Below are 19,112 nucleotides of genomic sequence, written 5' to 3'. Positions count from 1 at the left end.
TCTACAAAGCATTTATCTGATAAAAAGACCTGTATATTCAAACTCACAAAACTCAACAGTAAGGGGAAAAAGCAAATTAAAACCTTGGAAAAATATTTTGATAGTTTGCCAAAGGAGATATATGGATGACAAAAATGTGGATGAAGATGTGCTCAACATTAGTTATTAGGGAAATGCAAATTTAAATTGAGTTACCGCTATACAACTCTTAGAATGGCTAAAATTTAAGGAATTGATTGTGTCAAGTCTTAATGAGGTGTGGAGGTACTGGCATTCTCATATACTGCCATTGAGAATATGAAGTAGAACAACTCCTTTGGAAAACAATTTTACAGTTTCTTAAAAAGCTAAACTTATCTCTAACGTGGGTTCTAGCCATTCCACTTCTAGGTAATTACTTACCAGGAGGAAAATAAATGTTCATATGTGGACATATACATTAATGTCCATGGCAGCTTTATTTGTAGAAGGAGAAACCATAAACAACCTAACTGTCCATCAACAGATGAATGAATAGGTTAACTGTAGCATACTATGTGATGGAATACTACTCAGCAGTGAAGAGGAATGGACTTTTGTTACATGGCAACATCATGAGTGAATTGGAAAATAACTGTGCTGAATGAAAGCAGGCAGACAAGGAAAAATATATATATTATATGATCCAATTAAATAAAACCCTTAAAATATGTAACTATTGTGACAGAAAGCAGTGGGTGGGGAGGCAGGAATTAACCAGGTACACAAAATTTTGGACTATGTTCACTATTTTGATTATAAAAGGTTCATGGTTATATACTTCAGTCAAACCTTACAGAATTGTATATTTTAAATATTTGCAGTTTATTATGTTAATTATAATTCAGTGAAGCTATTTAATAAAAAATAAAAGGAAAACAAAGTAATTTTTCTTTTGCCAAGATGTTTTTTGGTGCAATTGGAAATTTGTGAGAATAATAATAACAACATTGTCTAGCATTTGGGTAGACAGTTCAGGTAGTTGCCACTGATATTTTTAAAAATGTTTTTTAATTTTGTATGTCAGTCTACATGTGAATGTAAAAGTACTGAGAAGAATGGTGACATTTTCTCTTTCTCTCTCCATTCCCCCTTTCCCCCTTTCTTTTTAAAACCAGGAGTGACAGCTCCTTCAGATTCTTTGTGTTCTTCTTCGTCTATATTTGTCAGTTTGCTGTGCATGTCCTCCAGGCTGCAGGATTTCATAACTGGGGTAACTGGTAAGTCATTTACTTTAATTACTCTAGTTATAATCTCTTCTTCTCATATCTTAATATAATTTTTGAATTCCTAAAAAATATTTGACATAGAAAAACCAGATCAGCAAAAGTAAACAAATACTGAAAAAGGGAATTAAAAAATTTCCTAAGGACTAACCTTTGAAGGAATTTAAGAAAAGAGTACTTGTTATGTGTAAAGTGGTATTTTAGGTATGTAAACATGTATTTTCCTAGACACATAACTGCAAACATACATGCACATGTCTGAAAAGTAGAGTCACTGCATGCTTGTAAGGATCTATCTTTAAACAATAGAGGCATTCTTAGTATGGCAAAATGCTCACTCAGTGGGGCACCCTCAGGAACTGAGGCTCTTTAGACCCCAGTTAGAAGGTAATAGATTTTATGTCTCTCTTCAGATACTCAGGAGCAAACGTTCTTTGAGTGAAATGGTGCATAGAAGAATACATATTTATAAAATCATCCCTCTCTCTAACTGTTACATACAGTTGAATTTTTGTAAAGCCAAAAGCATATACAAAGCAACTTTGCTGCACTGTGTATGTGAACTAAACTGATCATGTAACTAGAGTGTATTTGAAGACTTGAATGTAGTATGTGATACTGAATTAGAGTAGACACTGAAAGTCACAACTCTTGATACCTTTGAAGATCTAACGAGCACATATACATGCATGTAATTTATTAGGGTATTTTAAATCAGAAAAAGTAGCATTCATTATCATTTAAAAATTTTAGTCTTCAGCATTTGATAGATGTTTTAAATGTTTAATTAAAAAAATACACTGTTTATGTTAACAGTGCTTTTTTATTTATAATGAATCCAAAATAATTTCTTTTGCTTTTTAGTACAGACAGGAAAAAGTGTTAAAACTGAGCATAGAAGCTTGTGAGAAGACTAAATAGCACAGGAACCCACTAGTGAGGGTGCGTACAAGGTGACCTGTTATAAGATAATCTCATGTAATTCTGCAGACTAAAAAATTAAGCTGTTTATTCTGAGATAATTGTTGAGTCACAGACTCAGTAAGAAATGAGAGATCCCCAAGTTATCCTTTATTCCTTTATTTTCCCCAGTGGTAACATATTGTAAAACTATGGTATAGTATCAAAATCAAGATCTTGACATTGATACAGTAAAGACAGACAATATTTTCATCACCCAAAGATCCTTTATTCTGCTGTTTATTGCCACACTCATGTCCCTCCTTAACCCTAGCAGTCACTGATCTGCTTGTGCCCTCAAGTATGTTATATAAATGGAGTCATACAGTATGTAGCCTTTAGCTTTTTTCACTAAGCATAATACTCTGGAGATTCATCCAGGTTGTTGTGTCTATGAGTAGTTATCCCTTTTCATTGCTGAACAGCATATGGTGTGGATAGACCACAGTTTGTTTAACCATTCACCAGTTGAAGGACCTTGGATTGTTCCCAGTTTGGGGCTATTCTGCTATAAACATTCATGAACAAGTTTTTGTGTGAACGTAAATTTTCATTTCTCTGTGATAAGTACCCAAGAAGAAGAGTGAAGTTGCTGGTTCATATGGAAGCTGCATGTTTTTAATTTTTATTTATTTATTTAACAATGATTCCCCCCCACCCCCCTCCCCCTACAGGGGCTATTCCCTAACAAGGGATTGAGCCAGTGAGAGTGCAGAGTCCTAACCACTGGACCTCCAGGGAGTTCCGTGTTTGGTGTTTTTAAAAAACTATTTTCCAGACAGTGTTCACCAGAAAAGCTGCACCGTTTTACAGTTCCAACAACATATGAGCGCTTCAGCTCCACATCTTCACCAACTCCAGTGTTGTCACTCATTTTTTTTTTTTTTTCCGAGCCATTCTGATAGCTGTGTAGTGATGTCACACTGCGGTTTTAATATTCATTTCTCTAATGTCTTATGTTTTATCTTTTTTTGTGCTTGTTTGCCATCTTTATATTCTCTTGGTGAACTGTCTCTTCATGTCTTTGTCTACTTTCTAATTGAAATTATTTAATTTTAAAGATTTACTTTTAAGGTTGAGATTTGAAGGTTCTTGAAGATCCTCTGGAGGAGGGAATGGCAATCCACTCCAGTATTCTTGCCTGGAAAATCCCATGGATGGAAGAGCTTGGTGGGCTACAGTCCATGTGGTCGCAAAGAGTCAGACACAACTTCACTTTATATATTTTGAATACTAGCTGTTTGTTGAATATGTGGTTCTCAAATATTTTCTTACATAATTAAACAATTTAAAGTTAAAAAAAAATTATGAACTCATAGGTTTAAAAAATGTAAAATCTTGTGTTCATCTTTAAGGCTCTGGATTTTGGTGCTTAGGTTTGAATTCAGACTATGCTGTTTTTATTAGCTGTGTGGTCTTGGGCAAGTTACTGAATAATCTTGGTGACTCAGTTTCTCATCTGTGAAATAGGGATTAAATATAACATATATCATGGGGGGGGGGTTGTTGTGAGAATTAAATGAGTTAATGCATACAGAGAACTAAAATGTTGCCTGGCTCCTAAAAGCTGAATATGTGTTAGTTATTATGTGATTGTTTTTAAAATTGTGTGTTAACTTATTTGCCTGATTATACTTTTTTAAAATTTCATAGTGGTTGGATTTCATCCCTTACTGGTCTCAACAAAAGTATTCCTGTTGGAATCATGATGGTTATCATAGCAGCACTTTTCACAGCATCAGCAGTCATCTCACTAGTTATGTTTAAAAAGGTGAGTGAAGTTTTATGTCTGTAAATTTTTTTAGTGAACCTGATATTCGGTTCTCATGTTCCCATCTTGTTAATTTAGTGTACTCGCAAGTCATTTCATTGTTGTTCTTATGCAAGTTTGCTCTCTGAAGATTACTTTTCACAATTAAAAGTTATGTATAGACTGGGCTTCCCTGGTGGTCCCGTGGTTAAGACTGTGCTCCTAGTGCAGGGGGCGTGGGTTCAATCCCTGCTTGAGGAAGATGCTGTGTGCTAAATGGTGAGGCCAAAACAAAAAGGTTATGCATAGATAAATTTTAGAAAATGGCATCACATTTTAAACTTGCTTTAAAAAAGGAGTATTTTAAAATTTTATTAACGGAAACCTTCTTTTATTGATTGAAGAATCAACCTCATTTTAAAAACTTGTTATCTTTCTGTGTATTCTGATTTCTTTTTTTGAATATGGCATTCTAGCTCAGTTAATAAATAGAAGTAACCATTCTGTGTGTAGTGCATACGTTTTATTTGTATTTAAAATTTGAAAATGCTAAATTATTTTACCTAAGAGTATATGAGCTGGTAACAGATTCAGGCTGAAATGCAGATTGAATTTTGGTTTTAGTAAAAATCCCAATTAGCTATACAGTTGGCCCTCTATATCCACAGGTTCCATATCCTCTAATTTGAGTAACTGTGAATTGAAAATATTAGAGGAAAAAATTCCAGGAAGTTCCAAAAAGCAAAACTTGAAGTTGCTCCACATCGGCAGCTGTTTACATACTACCTAATTGGTTTAATAGCTATTTACATTGTATTAGAGTATATAAGTAATCTAGAGGTGATTTCAAGTATACATACAGGAAAGATGTGCATAGGTTATATGCAAATACTGCCCCACTTCGTATAGGGGACTTGAGAACATCCTCAGATTTTGGTACCCTTGGATGTGAGGGTAAGGGATATCATGGAACCAATACCCCAGAAATACTGAAGGATGACTGTTTCCTCCTATAGAATTCCCATGGCTGTTTTCATTGCCTTAAAAAATGATTACATAGGGTAGGGGAAAAAAAATAAATGTTTTTATTTTATATGAAGTTTTACTGTGTTTTAGATATGTAATTCAGTTCAGTTGCTCAGTTGTGTCCGACTCTTTTCGACCCCATGGACTGCACCTCGCCAGGCTTCCCTGTCCATCACCAACTCCTGGAGCTTACTCAAACTCATGTCCATCGAGTTGGTGATGCCATCCAACCATCTCCTCCTCTGTCGTCCCCTTCTCCTCCTGCCTTCAATCTTTCCCATCATCAGGGTCTTTACCAATGAGTCAGTTCTTTGCATCAGGTGGCCAAAGTATTGGAGTTTCAGCTTTAGCATTAGTCCTTCCAAAGAATATTCAGGACTGATTTCCTTTAGGATTGACTGGTTTGATCTCCTTGCTATATTATTATGTTATCTAATTCATTAGATATATATTAATATATATTTTTACTTTTTATTGGTGTATAATGTTTACACTGTTGTGTTAGTTTCTGGTATACAGGGAAGTGAATCAGCTCTATGTATACATATATCCCCTCGCTCTTGGACCTTCCTCCCACCCCTCTAGGTCATCACAGAGCACCAAGCTGAGCTCCCTGTGCTATACACCAGCTTCCCACTAGCTGTGTGTTTTACACGTGGTGTTGTATACATGTCAGTCCCAATTTCCCAGTTTGTCCCACGCTCCCCTTCCCCCACTGCGTCCACATGTCCCTTCTCTACCTCTGCATCTCTATTCCCACCCTGGAAATTGGTTCATCTGTACCATTTTCCTAGATTCCACATGTTCCAACATGGTATAGAAACCTTGTGAATAACACCTATGTTTTAAAATGATACTTTTTGGTGTGTTTCACATTAAAACAACTTTTTTTTTTCCCTTTAATTTACTATCTAGTAACTTAGAATATATACAAGGATTGCATAGAAATAACTGTACCTTATAATTAGGAAAACTGAATTCTTGAACTATTTGGCTTGCTGCTACTGCTGCTGCTAAGTCGCTTCCATCGTGTCCGACTCGGTGCAACCCCATAGACGGAAGCCCACCAGGGCCCGCCGTCCCTGGGATTCTCCAGGCAAGAACACTGGAGTGGGTTGCCATTTCCTTCTCCAATATTTGGCTTGTGTTTGCCTTTAATCCTTCTCAAAACGGTGAAACTTATTCTATATTCTTCCTGTCCATATTTTCCTACATTTTAAGCTTTTACTTCCTTTTAGACATACATACGCATGACTACTGAAACTCTGCTTTCTGAAGTTACTAATTGCATTTTCCTCCTCCTTGGACCCGGAAGCCTTCTGTGTTGCAGGTGGCCCCTCTTCCTCAGCCTTCTTAATTACGTCCTGATTCTCCTGCCTCTGAGACTAGTCTTCCTCCTCCATTTCTTCATTCCGCTCATAAGTAAAAGTCGTCTTCAGTGCAGTCAGTTCTCTGCTCTTTGTGCTTTTGCTGTGCAGGCTTTTTTCCCTTGGGGATTTCAGCCTTCTGCGTGTTTCAGTCTCTTCCCCGCCTGCATGGACTCGGGTCTTGGAGTTGGAAGAGTGCTTTACCCAGCCGTTCAGTGGCATCTTCAGGTGACTGTTGCCCTGCTCTGGTTGACTGGTGTCATTGTCTCACAGTAATGCACCATAAACTCATCCTCTTTTCAGAACTAGCAGAACTTCCAGAAGTTCCGATTCATATTCAAAGAAACATTTGTTAGCACCACATATTGCATGATTCCATTTTCGTGAACTGTCTAGGGGCGGGCTGGAGGGTGACGGCAAATAGGTATTGTTCAGTCGCCAAGTTGTGTCTGGCTCCTCGCGACCCCATGGACTGCAGCACGCCAGGCTTCCCTGTCCCTCAGACGGTTATAGAATTTCTTTTTTGGAGGTGATGAAAATGTTCTAAAATTAGATTGTGTGTATACACACATATATTCACAACACTGAATATACTGAAAACCACTGAATGGTATACTTTACAAAGCTGAACTGTATAGTATGCAAATTTATCTCAAGCAGTGTTTTAAAAAGAAAATTTATTAAGTACCAACTGTGAATGAGTGATGCTGAGTGCTTTCTCACGTGATTGCATTTAACACTTACGTCAGTTCTTTGTCAGTGCTTGCATGACTTTTCTAGTCACTTTCTTAGAAACTGTCTTAGTGTCTGCTCCATCTTTCTCTCTTCTTTTCTATTTCCAATCTCAGCTAACCCAGAAATTGTTTTTACAAATAACTCATACCCCACTTCCTTCAGTTCACTTTTTGTATAGTTACTATATTAATCTATTAAAAAAAAATCCCAAACAAAACCAGCACTCTGAAGCTTTTTGAAAGTGAACCTCCTGCTGGGAAATGAGATGGTGGTGGTTGTGGTCATGGGGCTGGGGTGCCTTTCACAGCGCTGCTGGAGCTGGGCTTTCTACTCCACGTGTGGTGCTGCTCGGCTTCTTCAGTCCGTCATGGACATTCCTTTGCCTCAGTTTTGTGCATCATACTTGACCTCTGGGCTGCTCTGTCTATGGAAGACTTATAAGCGCTCTTTCAAGACCTGGTTCCAGTTTCATATTCTTTGTAAAATAAGGAATTTAAATGAGATGATTTTATGAAGTATAATAAATGGAGATAATGTATGTTAAAATATAGTTTGGCCAGATTTCTTATTTGTAATGGCAAGAATTTCTCTTAATTTAATAGCAGTTGAGAGCCAATGAAAACACCTGATTTTTCTTTTTATTTTCTTTTCCATGCTTGCTCAAAACTTACTGTTTTTTCCTTCCCTTTCAGTTTCATTGAGATATAAATGACATACAGCTTTATGTAAGTTTAAGGTGTACAGCATAATGGTTTGTACACTTACATATACATATATATGCATATATGTAAGCATGGTACAGCACACTTACATATATCATGAAATGATTTAATAAGTATAGCAAGCATCCATCATCTTATATGGGTACAAAGTAAAAAACTTTAAAGATTTTCCCTTGTGATGAGAGCTCTTAGGATTTACTCTCAACAGTTTTCATATATAATATACAGTTCAGTTCAGTCGCTCAGTTGTGTCCGACTCCTTGCAACCCCATGAACCGCACGCAGCATGCCAGGCCTCCCTGTCCATCACCAACTCCCAGAATTTACCCAAACTCATGTCCATTGAGTTGGTGATGCCATCCAACCATCTCATCCTCTGTCATCCCCTTCTCCTCTTGTCCTCAATCTTTCCCAGCATCAGGGAGTTTTCAAATGAGTCAGCTCTTTGCATCAGGTGGCCAAAGTATTGGAGTTTCAGCTTCAACATCAGTCCTTCCAGTGAACAGCAAGGACTGATCTCCTTTAGGATGGACTGGTTGGATCTCCTTGCAGTCCAAGAGACTCTCAAGAGTCTTCTCCAGCACGACAGTTCAAAAGCATCAATTTTTCGGCGCTCAGCTTTCTTTAGAGACCAACTCTCACATCCATACATGACCACTGGAAAAACCATAGCCTTGACTAGATGGACCTTTGTTGGCAAAGTAATGTCTCTGCTTTTTAATAAGCTGTCTAGGTTGGTCATAACTTTCCTTCCAAGAAGTAAGCATCTTTTAATTTCATGGCTGCAATCACCATCTGCAGTGATTTTGGAGCCCCCCAAAATAAAGTTAGCCACTCTTTTCCCATCTATTTGCCATGAAGTGATGGGACCAGATGCCATGATCTTAGTTTTCTGAATGTTGAGCTTTAAGCCAACTTTTTCACTCTCCTCTTTCACCTTCATCAAGAGGCTTTTTAGTTCCTCTTCACTTTCTGCCATAAGGGTGGTGCCATCTGTATATCTGAGGTTATTAATATTTCTCCCAGCAATCTTGATTCCAGCTTGTGCGTCTTCCAGCCCAGTGTTTCTCATGATGTACTCTGCATAAAAGTTAAATACGCAGGGTGACAATATACAGCCTTGACGGTATACTTTCCATGTTGTACTTACATCTCTAGTACTTACATATGTTATAACTTGAAATTGGTACCTTTTGAAGGGGGGATTGAATCATCCAGTCCCCCCGCCGCCCTGCCCATATAACCTCAGATTTGACATCTTTTTCTATGAGTGAGTTGGTTTTGAAGTATAGTTGACCTGCAGCACTCTGTGTTTCTGGTGCACAACATGGTGATCCGGTATTTCTGTATGTGTCAAAATGATCATCGCGAGAAGTCTAACTGCCATCTGTCATGATACAAAGACAGTTTATTATTGACTGCATTCCCACACTGTGTCTTTTAAAAGAAAAAAGTCCTTTGAGGGGGTATGTGGCCATAGTTTATAACCACTAGGGGTCAGGCTTTTCATAAGCAGTTAATGCCCTCTAAAGTTATCTATGCACACTGTTTTGGCTCTAGAACAGTTAGTTTCTTTTTTTTTTAAATATAAATTTATTTATTTTAATTGGAGGCTAATTACAATATTGTATTGGTTTTGCCATACATCAACATGAATCTGCCACAGGTATACACGTGCTCCCCATCCTGAACGCCCCTCCTACCTCCCTCCCCGTACCATCCCTCTGGGTCATCCCAGTGCACCAGCCCCAAGCAACCAGTATCATGCTTCGAACCTGGACTGGCGATTCGTTTCATATATGATATTATACATGTTTCAATGCCATTCTCCCAAATCATCCTACCCTCTCCCTCTCCCACAGAGTCCAAAAGACTGTTCTGTACAACATCACTCATTATCAGAGAAATGCAAATCAAAACCACAATGAGGTACCATTTCACACCAGTCAGAATGGCTGCAATCTAAAAGTCTACAAGCAATAAATGCTAGAGAGGGTGTGGAGAAAAGGGAACCCTCTTACACTGTTGATGGGAATGCAAACTAGTACAGCCACTATGGAGAACAGTGTGGAGATTCCTTAAAAAACTGGAAATAGAACTGCCTTATGACCCAGCAATCCCACTGATGGGCATACGCACCAAGGAAACCAGAATTGAAAGAGACATGTGTACCCCAATGTTCATCGCAGCACTGTTTATAATAGCCAGGACATAGAAGCAACCTAGATGTCCATCAGCAGATGAATGGATAAGAAAGCTGTGGTACATATACACAATGGAGTATTCAGTTAAGTTCAGTTCAGTCGCTCAGTCGTGTCCGACTCGTTGCGACCCCATGAATCGCAGCACGCCAGGCCTCCCTGTCCATCACGAACTCCCGGAGTTCACTCAGACTCACGTCCATCGACTCAGTGATGCCATCCAGCCATCTCATCCTCTGTCGTCCCCTTCTCCTCCTGCCCCCAATCCCTCCCAGCATCAGAGGCTTTTCCAATGAGTCAACTCTTCGCATGAGGTGGTGAAAGTACTGGAGTTTCAGCTTTAGCATCATTCCTTCCAAAGAAATCCCAGGGCTGATGTCCTTCCGAATGGATTGGTTGGATCTCCTTGCAGTCCAAGGGACTCTCAAGAGTCTTCTCCAACACCACAGTTCAAAGACATCAATTCTTCGCCACTCGGCTGTCTTCACAGTCCAACCCTCACATCCATACAAAACCACTGGAAAAACCATAGCCTTGACTAGACGGACCTTTGTTGGCAAAGTAATGTCTCTGCTTTTGAATATGCTATCTAGGTTGGTCATAACTTTCCTTCCAAGGAATAAGCGTCTTTTAATTTCGTGGCTGCAGTCACCATCTGCAGTGATTTTGGAGCCCCAAAAAATAAAGTCTGACACTGTTTCCACTGTTTCCCCGTCTATTTCCCATGAAGTGATGGGACCAGATGCCATGATCTTAGTTTTCTGAATGTTGAGCTTTAAGCCAACTTTTTCACTCTCCAGTTTCACCTTCATCAAGAGGCTTTTTAGTTCCTCTTCACGGTCTGCCATAAGGAGTATTACTCAGCCATTAAAAAGAATACGTTTGGGGGAGGAGCCAAGATGGCGGAGGAGTAGGATGGGGAGAACACTTTCTCCCCCACAAATTCATCAAAAGAACAATTAAACGCCGAGTAAATTCCACAAAACAACTTCTGAATGCCGGCAGAAGACATCAGGCACCCAGAAAAACAACCTAAGTCTTTGAAAGGAGAGAAACTTTTCATCTTTAACATAGATGTTTTATCAATGGTGCTGTATAGAAGGAGAAGTTTTGAAACTACTGTAAAAATAAGACCAATAACTGGAAGCAGGAGGCTTAAGTCCAAACCCTGACTCCAGGGAACTCCTGACTCCAAGGAACATTAATTGACAGGAGCTCATCACACGCCTCCGTACCTACACTGAAACCAAGCACCACACAAGGGCCAACAAGTTCCAGGGCAAGACATACCAAGCAAATTCTCCAGCAATAAAGGAACACAGCCCTGAGCTCCAAGATACAGGCAGCCCGAAGTCACCCCAAAACCATAGACATCCCATAACTCATTACTGGACATTTCATTGCACTCCAGAGAGAAGAAATACAGCTCCACCCACCAGAACACCGACACAAGCTTCCCTAACCAGGAAACCTTGACAAGGCACCTGTACAAACCCACACACAGCGAGGAAACGCCACAATAAAGAGAACTCCACAAACTGCCAGAATACAGAAAGGACACCCCAAAATCAGCAATTTAAACAAGATGAAGAGACAGAGGAATACCCAGCAGATAACGGAACAGGATAAATGCCCACCAAACCAAACCAAACCAAAGAGGAAGAGATAGGGAATCTACCTGATAAAGAATTCCGAATAATGATAGTGAAATTGATCCAAAATCTTGAAATCCAAATGGAATCACAGATAAATAGCCTGGAGACAAGGATTGAGAACATGCAAGAAAGATTTAACAAGGACCTAGAAGAAATCAAAAAGAGTCAATATATAATGAATAATGCAATAAGTGAAATTAAAAACACTCTGGAGGCAACAAATAGTAGAATAACAGAGGCAGAAGATAGGATTAGTGAAGTAGAAGATAGAATGGTAGAAATAAATGAATCAGAGAGGAAAAAAGAAAAATGAATTAAAAGAACTGAGGACAATCTCAGAGACCTCCAGGACAATATTAAACGCTACAACATTCGAATCATAGGGGTCCCAGAAGAAGAAGACAAAAAGAAAGACCATGAGAAAATACTTGAGGAGATAATAGTTGAAAACTTCCCTAAAATGGGGAAGGAAATAATCACCCAAGTCCAAGAAACCCAGAGAGTCCCAAACAGGATAAACCCAAGGCGAAACACCCCAAGACACATTAAATACTAGTTATGGGTCAAATAACAAATGGATGAGTCATAGGAGATTGTATATTAAGGGAATACAAAATATCCTTTAATTGATATAAAAGCTAGAATAATTTAGTGTGGAAGAGATAAATACATAAAACATTATTTGTATTTCCTTTGGGCCCTAGTTTTGAATGGTTATTTCTTCCATTGTTAATGTACCTCATCCATATTAATAAAATGATTGTTAACAGTCACTTTTTGTACTTCAGAAGAATTTTAGAAAAGGTTATTTCATTTCTTTAAAAAATAAGTTTTTAAAGCATTTAATTTTTTTCTATACAAAAATGTCTGTTTTGGAGATACTCTTTTGTTTTCTGTTGTTTGTTATTGTTCAGTTACTAAGTTGTGTCCAACTCTTCATGACCCCATTGACTGCAGCCCACCAGGCTCCTCTGTGCTCCGCCATCTCCTGGAGTATGCCCAAATTCATGTCCATTGTGTCAGTGGTGCTATTAACTGTCGCATCCTCTGCCACCCCCTTTTCCTTCTGTCTTCAGTTTTTCCCAGCATCTGGGTCTTTTTCAGTGAGTCAGCTCTGCATCAGGTGGCTGAAGTATTAGAGCTTTAGCTTTAGCATCCGTCCTTCCAATGAATATTCAGGGTTGATTTCCTTTAGGGTTGACTGGTTTGATCTCCTTGCAGTATTCCCATTTCTTAAAGAATTTTCCAGAGTTTATTGTGATCCACACACTCAAAAGCTGTAGAGTAGTCAGTAACGTAGAAGTGGATGTTTTTCTGGATTTCTCTTGCTTTTTCTACAATCCAGTGAATGTTGGCAATTTGATCTCTGGGTCCTCTGACTTTTCTAAATCCAGCTTGAACATCTGGAAGTTCTCAGTTCACATTCTGCTGAAGCCTAGCTTGAAGGATTTTGAGCATTACCTTGCTAGCATGTGAAATGAGAGCAACTGTATGGTAGTTTATACATTCTCTGGAATTGACCTTCTTTGGGATTGGAATGAAAACTAACCTTTTCCAGTCCTGTGGCCACGGATGAGTTTTCCAAATTTGCTGGCATATTGAGTGCAGCAGTTTCACAGCATCATCTTTTAGGATTTGAAATAGCTCAACTGGAATTCCATCACCTCCACTAGCTTTGTTCGTAGTAATGCTTCCTAAGGCCCACTTGACTTAGTATTCCAGGATGTCTGGCTCTAGGTGAGTAACCACACCACTGTGGTTATCTGAGTCAGTAAGACCTTTTTTTGTACAGTTCTGTTGTATTCTCGCCACTTCTTCTTCTTTTCTGCTTTTGTTAGGTCCTTACTCTTTCTGCCCTTTATTGTCCCATCCTTGCATGAAATATTCCCTTGATATCACCAGTTTTCTTATCTAAGACATATCACTATAAACTTCACTCTTCAAAACTTCTTTTGCTGCTTCCTATAAATTTTGAATCATAGTGGTTTCCTGTTTCTTCAGCTGTTTTTTAAATTTTGTCTTTGATTTCTTCAGTGGCCCATTGTTTGTTTAGTAGCATATTGTTTAGTCTCCATGTGTTTGTGGTTTTTTGCATTTTATCCTTGTAGTTGGTGTCTAGTCTTACAGCATTGTGGTCAGAAAAGACGCTTGATAAGAGTCCAGCTTTCTTAAGTTTATTGTGACTTGCTTTATAACCTAACGTGAACTATCCTGGAGAATGTTCCTAGTGCATTTGAAAAGAATGTGATTCTGATACTTTGGATAGAATCCTTTCTATATATTTATTAACTTCATTTGGCCCATTGTGTTAAGGCCAGTGTTACGTTATTGATTTTCTGTCCATTGATGTAAGTAGGGTGTTTAAGTTTGCTCCTAATATTGGGTTGATGTCAAATTTCTCTTTATGTGTGTTAGTGCTGTACGTGAAAGTGAAGTCACTCCATCGTGCCCGACTCTTTGCGACCCCATGGATAGTAGCCTGCACCAAGCTCCTCCGTCCATGGGATTTTCAAGGCAAAAGTACTGGAGTGGGTTGCCATTTCCTCCTCCAGGGAATCTTCCCAACCCAGGGATCGAACCCAGGTCTCTCACATTGTAGTACTTTGCATATTTAGGCTCCTATGTTGTGTGCATGTATATTTCCCACTGTTATATCTGTTTCTGGATTGAACTCTTGATCATTATGTAATGTCCTTTTTTGTCTTTTGTTACTGTTTGTTTTACCATCTGTTCTGTCTGATACAAGTATTGCTCCTCCAACTTTTCCGCTTTTGTTTGCAAGGAATACCTTTTTCCATCTCCTCACTTTCAGTCCATGTGTGTTACTTTAGGTCTAAAGTGACTCTCTTGTAGACGGAACATATATGAGTCTTATTTTTGTATTCAGTCAGCTGCTCTGTCTTCTGATTGGACCATTTAGTCTATTTATGTTTAATATAATTACTGATAGGTATGTTCTTATTGGCATTGTGTTCGTTGTTTTTCTGAATAATTTTTGTAATTTATTTCTTTCCTTTGCTCTCTTCCTTTGTGATTTGATGACCATCTTTAGTGTTATATTTGAATTCCTTTCTGTCTTTCATGTGTGTATCAATTACACACTTTTGGTTTGTTGTTACTAAGAGGTTTATATATAGCAATCTATATAAGTTTGAACACATTTTAACTCTGAAATTTTACTCTTCCAATCCATCACATTTACATCATATTTTACATCTTATTTCGTGTATTCCTTAGCTAATGGTTGTGGATATAGATAATTTTTCTGCTTTTGTCTTTTAAGCTTTACTGGCTGTATATGTGGTTAATTTACTACCATTATGCTTGTCTTTGCCAGTGAGATTTTTCCTTTTGTAATTTTCATATTTCTAGTAGTGGCTTTTTCTACTTTGAGAAGTCTCTGACATTTCTTATAAATCTGGTTTTGTGGTGTTGAATTCTTTCAGCTTTTGCGTGTCTGTAAAACTTTTGGTCTCTCCTTCAAATGGGGAGGAAACCCTTGGTGCGCCGTCTTAGCTGCAGGTTTGTCCATTCATCACTTTAAATGTGCTGTGCTGTTCCCTCCACCCTGTAGAGTTTCTCTTAAAAAGGAAGCTGAAAGCCTTATGGGAGTTTCCTTGTATGTAACTTGTTTCTTTTCCCTTGTTGCTTTTAATACTCTGTTTTATCTTGACTTTTGCTATTTTAATTACAGTGTGTCTTCCTAGTCCTCTTTAGGTTGATCCTTTTTGGGGTTCTCTGTGCTTTGACCTAGATGTCTGTTTCCTTTCCCAGAGAAGGGAAGTTTTCAGCTATTATGTCTTCAAATATGTGCTCTGCCCCCTTTTTTTCTTTTTACCTTCTGTGAAAGGGACCTCTATGAAGTGAATGTTAGCATGTTTGATATTGATTTCAAGATCTTTTAACTGTCCTCATTTTTTTAAATTCTTTTTTTTTTTCTGTTCTGTTTGAGTGATTCCACTGCTCTCTCTTCGTGTCTCTGATTTGTTCCCCGCATCATCTAACCTACTATTCATCCCTTGTAGTGTAGTTTTAATTTCAGTTACTGTATCTCCAGCTCTGTTTGATTACTCTTTGTACTTTCTAACTCTTTGTTAATCTTATCACTGTCCTGCATTCTTTATTATGATCATTACCTTAAATTATTTTTTGTGTAGATTGCCTTTCTCCACTTTACTTATTTCTTCCTTTGGGGTTTTATCATATTATTGAAACATATTCCTCCATTACCTCATTTTGGCTCAGGTACTGTCTTCATTTCTCTGTATTTGGTAGGTTTGTTACATTTCCTGATCTTAGAGAAGTGGTGTTAAGTAGGACACACCCTACATGTCCCAGCGGTGCACTCCCCTCTGATCCCCAGAGCTACGTGATCTGGGGTTGCCCCCTGTGGAGGTTGCATGGGCCCGTTCATTGTTGCATACTGACTACTGTGGGCAGTCTGGCAGACATGGCCGGCCCTCAGTCTGGTTGGTTGCTATGCCTTGCCTTGTGTAGAGGCTGTCAGCCACTGGTGGGCCAGGCTGTGTCATGCGGTGGCTGATTACAAAGCCCCGGGGGTCCCAGGGCTCGTGCTGGCCCTCTGTTGGGTAGAGTTGTGTGTCATGGTGGCTGGTTTGTATGCTGGGTGTCCGAGATCCCATGTTGGCCTTCTGCTGGATGGGGCCAGTTTCTGACATAGCTGTTTGCCAGGTGCATAGTGTTCAGAAGCTGGTGTTGGCCCTCTTTTGGGTGGGATTGGGGCCCAAGGACTCCCAGGTCTGGTGACTGCCCTTTGCTGCGTAAGTCTGAGTCTTGGGGCTGGTGCTGGCCCACTTGTGAATGTAGGCGGGTCCTAGGTCTTTGACTGCAGAACAAGGGCATCCTAAACCTAGAGTCAGCCTGTTTGTGGATGGGGCCAGGATACGGGGGGTCCCAGGGCTAGCGCTGTGTCAGTGGAGGATGGACTCAAGCTCTGGGGTCTTTGACTGCATGGCTGTGGAGATCTGGGGGTTGATGTTAACCAGGGGTTTGTGGGGCTGGGTCCTGAGTTAGCTGGGGGCTCAGAGGAGTCTGTGGCTTCTGGCCTGGTGGTGCGTTAGGCTGGGTCCACCTCTTAGAAGCTTGGCCTGAGGTGCCCTCATTCTGGTGCTGACAGGTTTGTGTGTGGGGTCAGGTCCCAGCCCTGATAAGCAAGAAGGAAGATTCCAAACTGGCATTTTCTATTACCAGTGTCCTCGTGGTGGCACAAGTTCCCCAAATTGGCTGCCACCAGCATCTGTGTCCCCGAGGTGAGTTCCAGTTGCCTCTTTGTCTCCAGGAGGCTCTCCAAGTGGGTCCCACCCAGGCTCTTTTCAGATGACTTCTTCTGCCCTGGGTCTCAAACCAGGTGGCATTTTGTGTGAGCCCTTTAAGAGCGAAGTCTTTGCTGGGAGAGCAATCACCAATCTCAGATATGCAGATGATACTACTCTAAAGGCAGAAAGTGAAAGGGAACTAAAGAGCCTCTTAGTGAGGATGAAAGAGGAGAGTGAAAAAGCTGGCTTAAAATTCAACATTCAGGAAACTAAGCTCATGACATCCAGTCCCATCACTTCATGGCAAATAGAAGGGGAAAAAGTGAAAGCTGTAAGAGATTTTGTTTTCTTGAACTCCAGAATCACTGCAGATGGTGACTTCAGCCATGAAATTCAGACGCTTGCTCCTTGAAAGAAAAGCTATGACCAACCTAGACAGCTTATTAAAAAGCAGAGACATTACTTTGCCAACAAAGGTCTGTCTAGTCAAAAGTTTTGGTTTTTCCAGTAGTCATGTATGGATGTGAGAGTTGGACCATAAAGAAGGCTGAGCACCGAAGAATTGATGCTTTCAAATTGTGGTGCTGGAGAAGACACTTGAGAGTCCCTTGAACAGCAAGGAGATCAAACCAATCAATCCTAAAGGAAATCAACCCTGAATATTCACTGAAATGACTGATCCTGAAGCTGAAGCTCCAGTACCTTGGCCACCTGATGCAAAGAGCTGACTCATTGGAAAAGACCCTGATGCTTGGAAAGATTGAAGTCAAAAGAAGGGAGTGGCAGAGGATGAGATGGTTAGATAACATTAGTGATTCTGTGGACCTGAATTTGAGCAAATTCCAGAAGATAGGATAGTGAGGGACAGGGAAGCCTGGCAGGCTGCAGTCCATGGGGTCGTAAAGAATCAGACACGACTGAGCAGGACTGAACAACAACATCAGCAGCTCTGTTTCCTGCAGCCCTCTGGCTCCTCAGAAAGCAAGCCTTGCTGGCCTTCAAAACCAGAAGCTCTGGGGGCTCACCTTCCCTGACCAGGAACCCAGTGTGGGACTGGACCACCTCACTTCTCAGGGAGAATCTCTGTGATTCTAATTATCCTCCCGTTGACAGGTCACCCACCCAGGGTGTTAGGCCTTGACTGTACTGCATCTGTGCCTCTATTACCATCTTCATTTGCTTCCTTCTTTATAGCTTTACTTTTAGTAGATCTTGTCTGCTAGTCTTCAGGTATTTCTCATTAATAGTTGGTCTGTAAGTAGCTTTAAGGTGGGTTCACCTGTGGGAGAAGATGAGCTCAGCATTTTCCTTCTCTGCCACCCAAGAAGTAGTTTCTTGACATGGTGTTCCAGAAGCTTTAATGGAAATAATACACGTGAATTGTTTTGTTTAAATAAAGTACCATGATTTTTAAATTTCCACGGTATATAATATTTTGTGTGTCATTCAACCATGTTGTACACTAAGGTATTTTTGAAGATAAATGAGGGATGCAGAATTCTTTCTGGAGTTGTGTCTCACATGTTGGACTTCTCAGATGACACTAGTGTGTAAAGAACCGACCTGCCAATGCAGGAGATGTAAGAGACACGAGTTTGATCCCTGGGTCGGGAAGATTCCCTGGAGGAGGGCATGGCAACCCACTCCAGAGAATGCCATGGACAGAGAGAGGAGCTTGGTAGGCTACAGTCCAAAAAGAGTCGGACACAACTGAAGCGACTTAGCATGAATGTGGCACTTTGGCAGACATTTTAAAGTTTACTTTGAGTTTTACTCATCTAGCGTGTTCTCATTTGATCCTCAGGAAAACTCTGAGAGATAAGAAGTATTCTTTGTTGTATTGGAAGTTAACTTGAGGTTTTCAGTGGTGTCCAGCCCTGTAGAAAGTAGTGGAATCAGTAGATATAAAATCTAGTGTCTTTTCTGTGATACTCCTAGGACGAAATATGTAGTTTAGTGCAGTTCTCATAAGCAGAAGAAATAGCAAGTATTTCAGTTGTTCAGTTTTTGTTTTTAATTACATTGCTTTACCTTAAAACTGTATTCCCGATTTCTTAAGGAGTATGTTATTAATAGGTTTCACTGAAACATAACAGGGAAATGGTAAGCTTTTTGCAATGTTGAGCCTTGTAAGTAGCCCATTTTGCTGGGACACTGAAATGAGGAATCACCCTTT

The 19,112-nt window shown here is 39.8% G+C and overlaps 1 protein-coding gene across 4 annotated transcripts in view; it reads left to right on the top strand.

Moving 5' to 3' along the window:
• Positions 1 to 19,112, top strand: part of SCAMP1 (secretory carrier membrane protein 1) — a 149,929-nt gene that overhangs the window by 94,678 nt on the left and 36,139 nt on the right. For all 4 annotated transcript variants that reach the window (XM_044925458.2, XM_044925457.2, XM_025296368.3 and 1 more), the window contains exons 7-8: positions 1,137 to 1,238; positions 3,858 to 3,975. In XM_044925458.2, the coding sequence (XP_044781393.1) occupies positions 1,137 to 1,238; positions 3,858 to 3,975 (220 nt within the window). The remainder of the gene's footprint in view (positions 1 to 1,136; positions 1,239 to 3,857; positions 3,976 to 19,112) is intronic.

Source organism: Bubalus bubalis, chromosome 11, assembly GCF_019923935.1.
Source record: "Bubalus bubalis isolate 160015118507 breed Murrah chromosome 11, NDDB_SH_1, whole genome shotgun sequence".
Lineage (NCBI taxonomy): Eukaryota > Metazoa > Chordata > Mammalia > Artiodactyla > Bovidae > Bubalus > Bubalus bubalis.
This window is presented reverse-complemented; position numbering and strand designations above follow the sequence as displayed.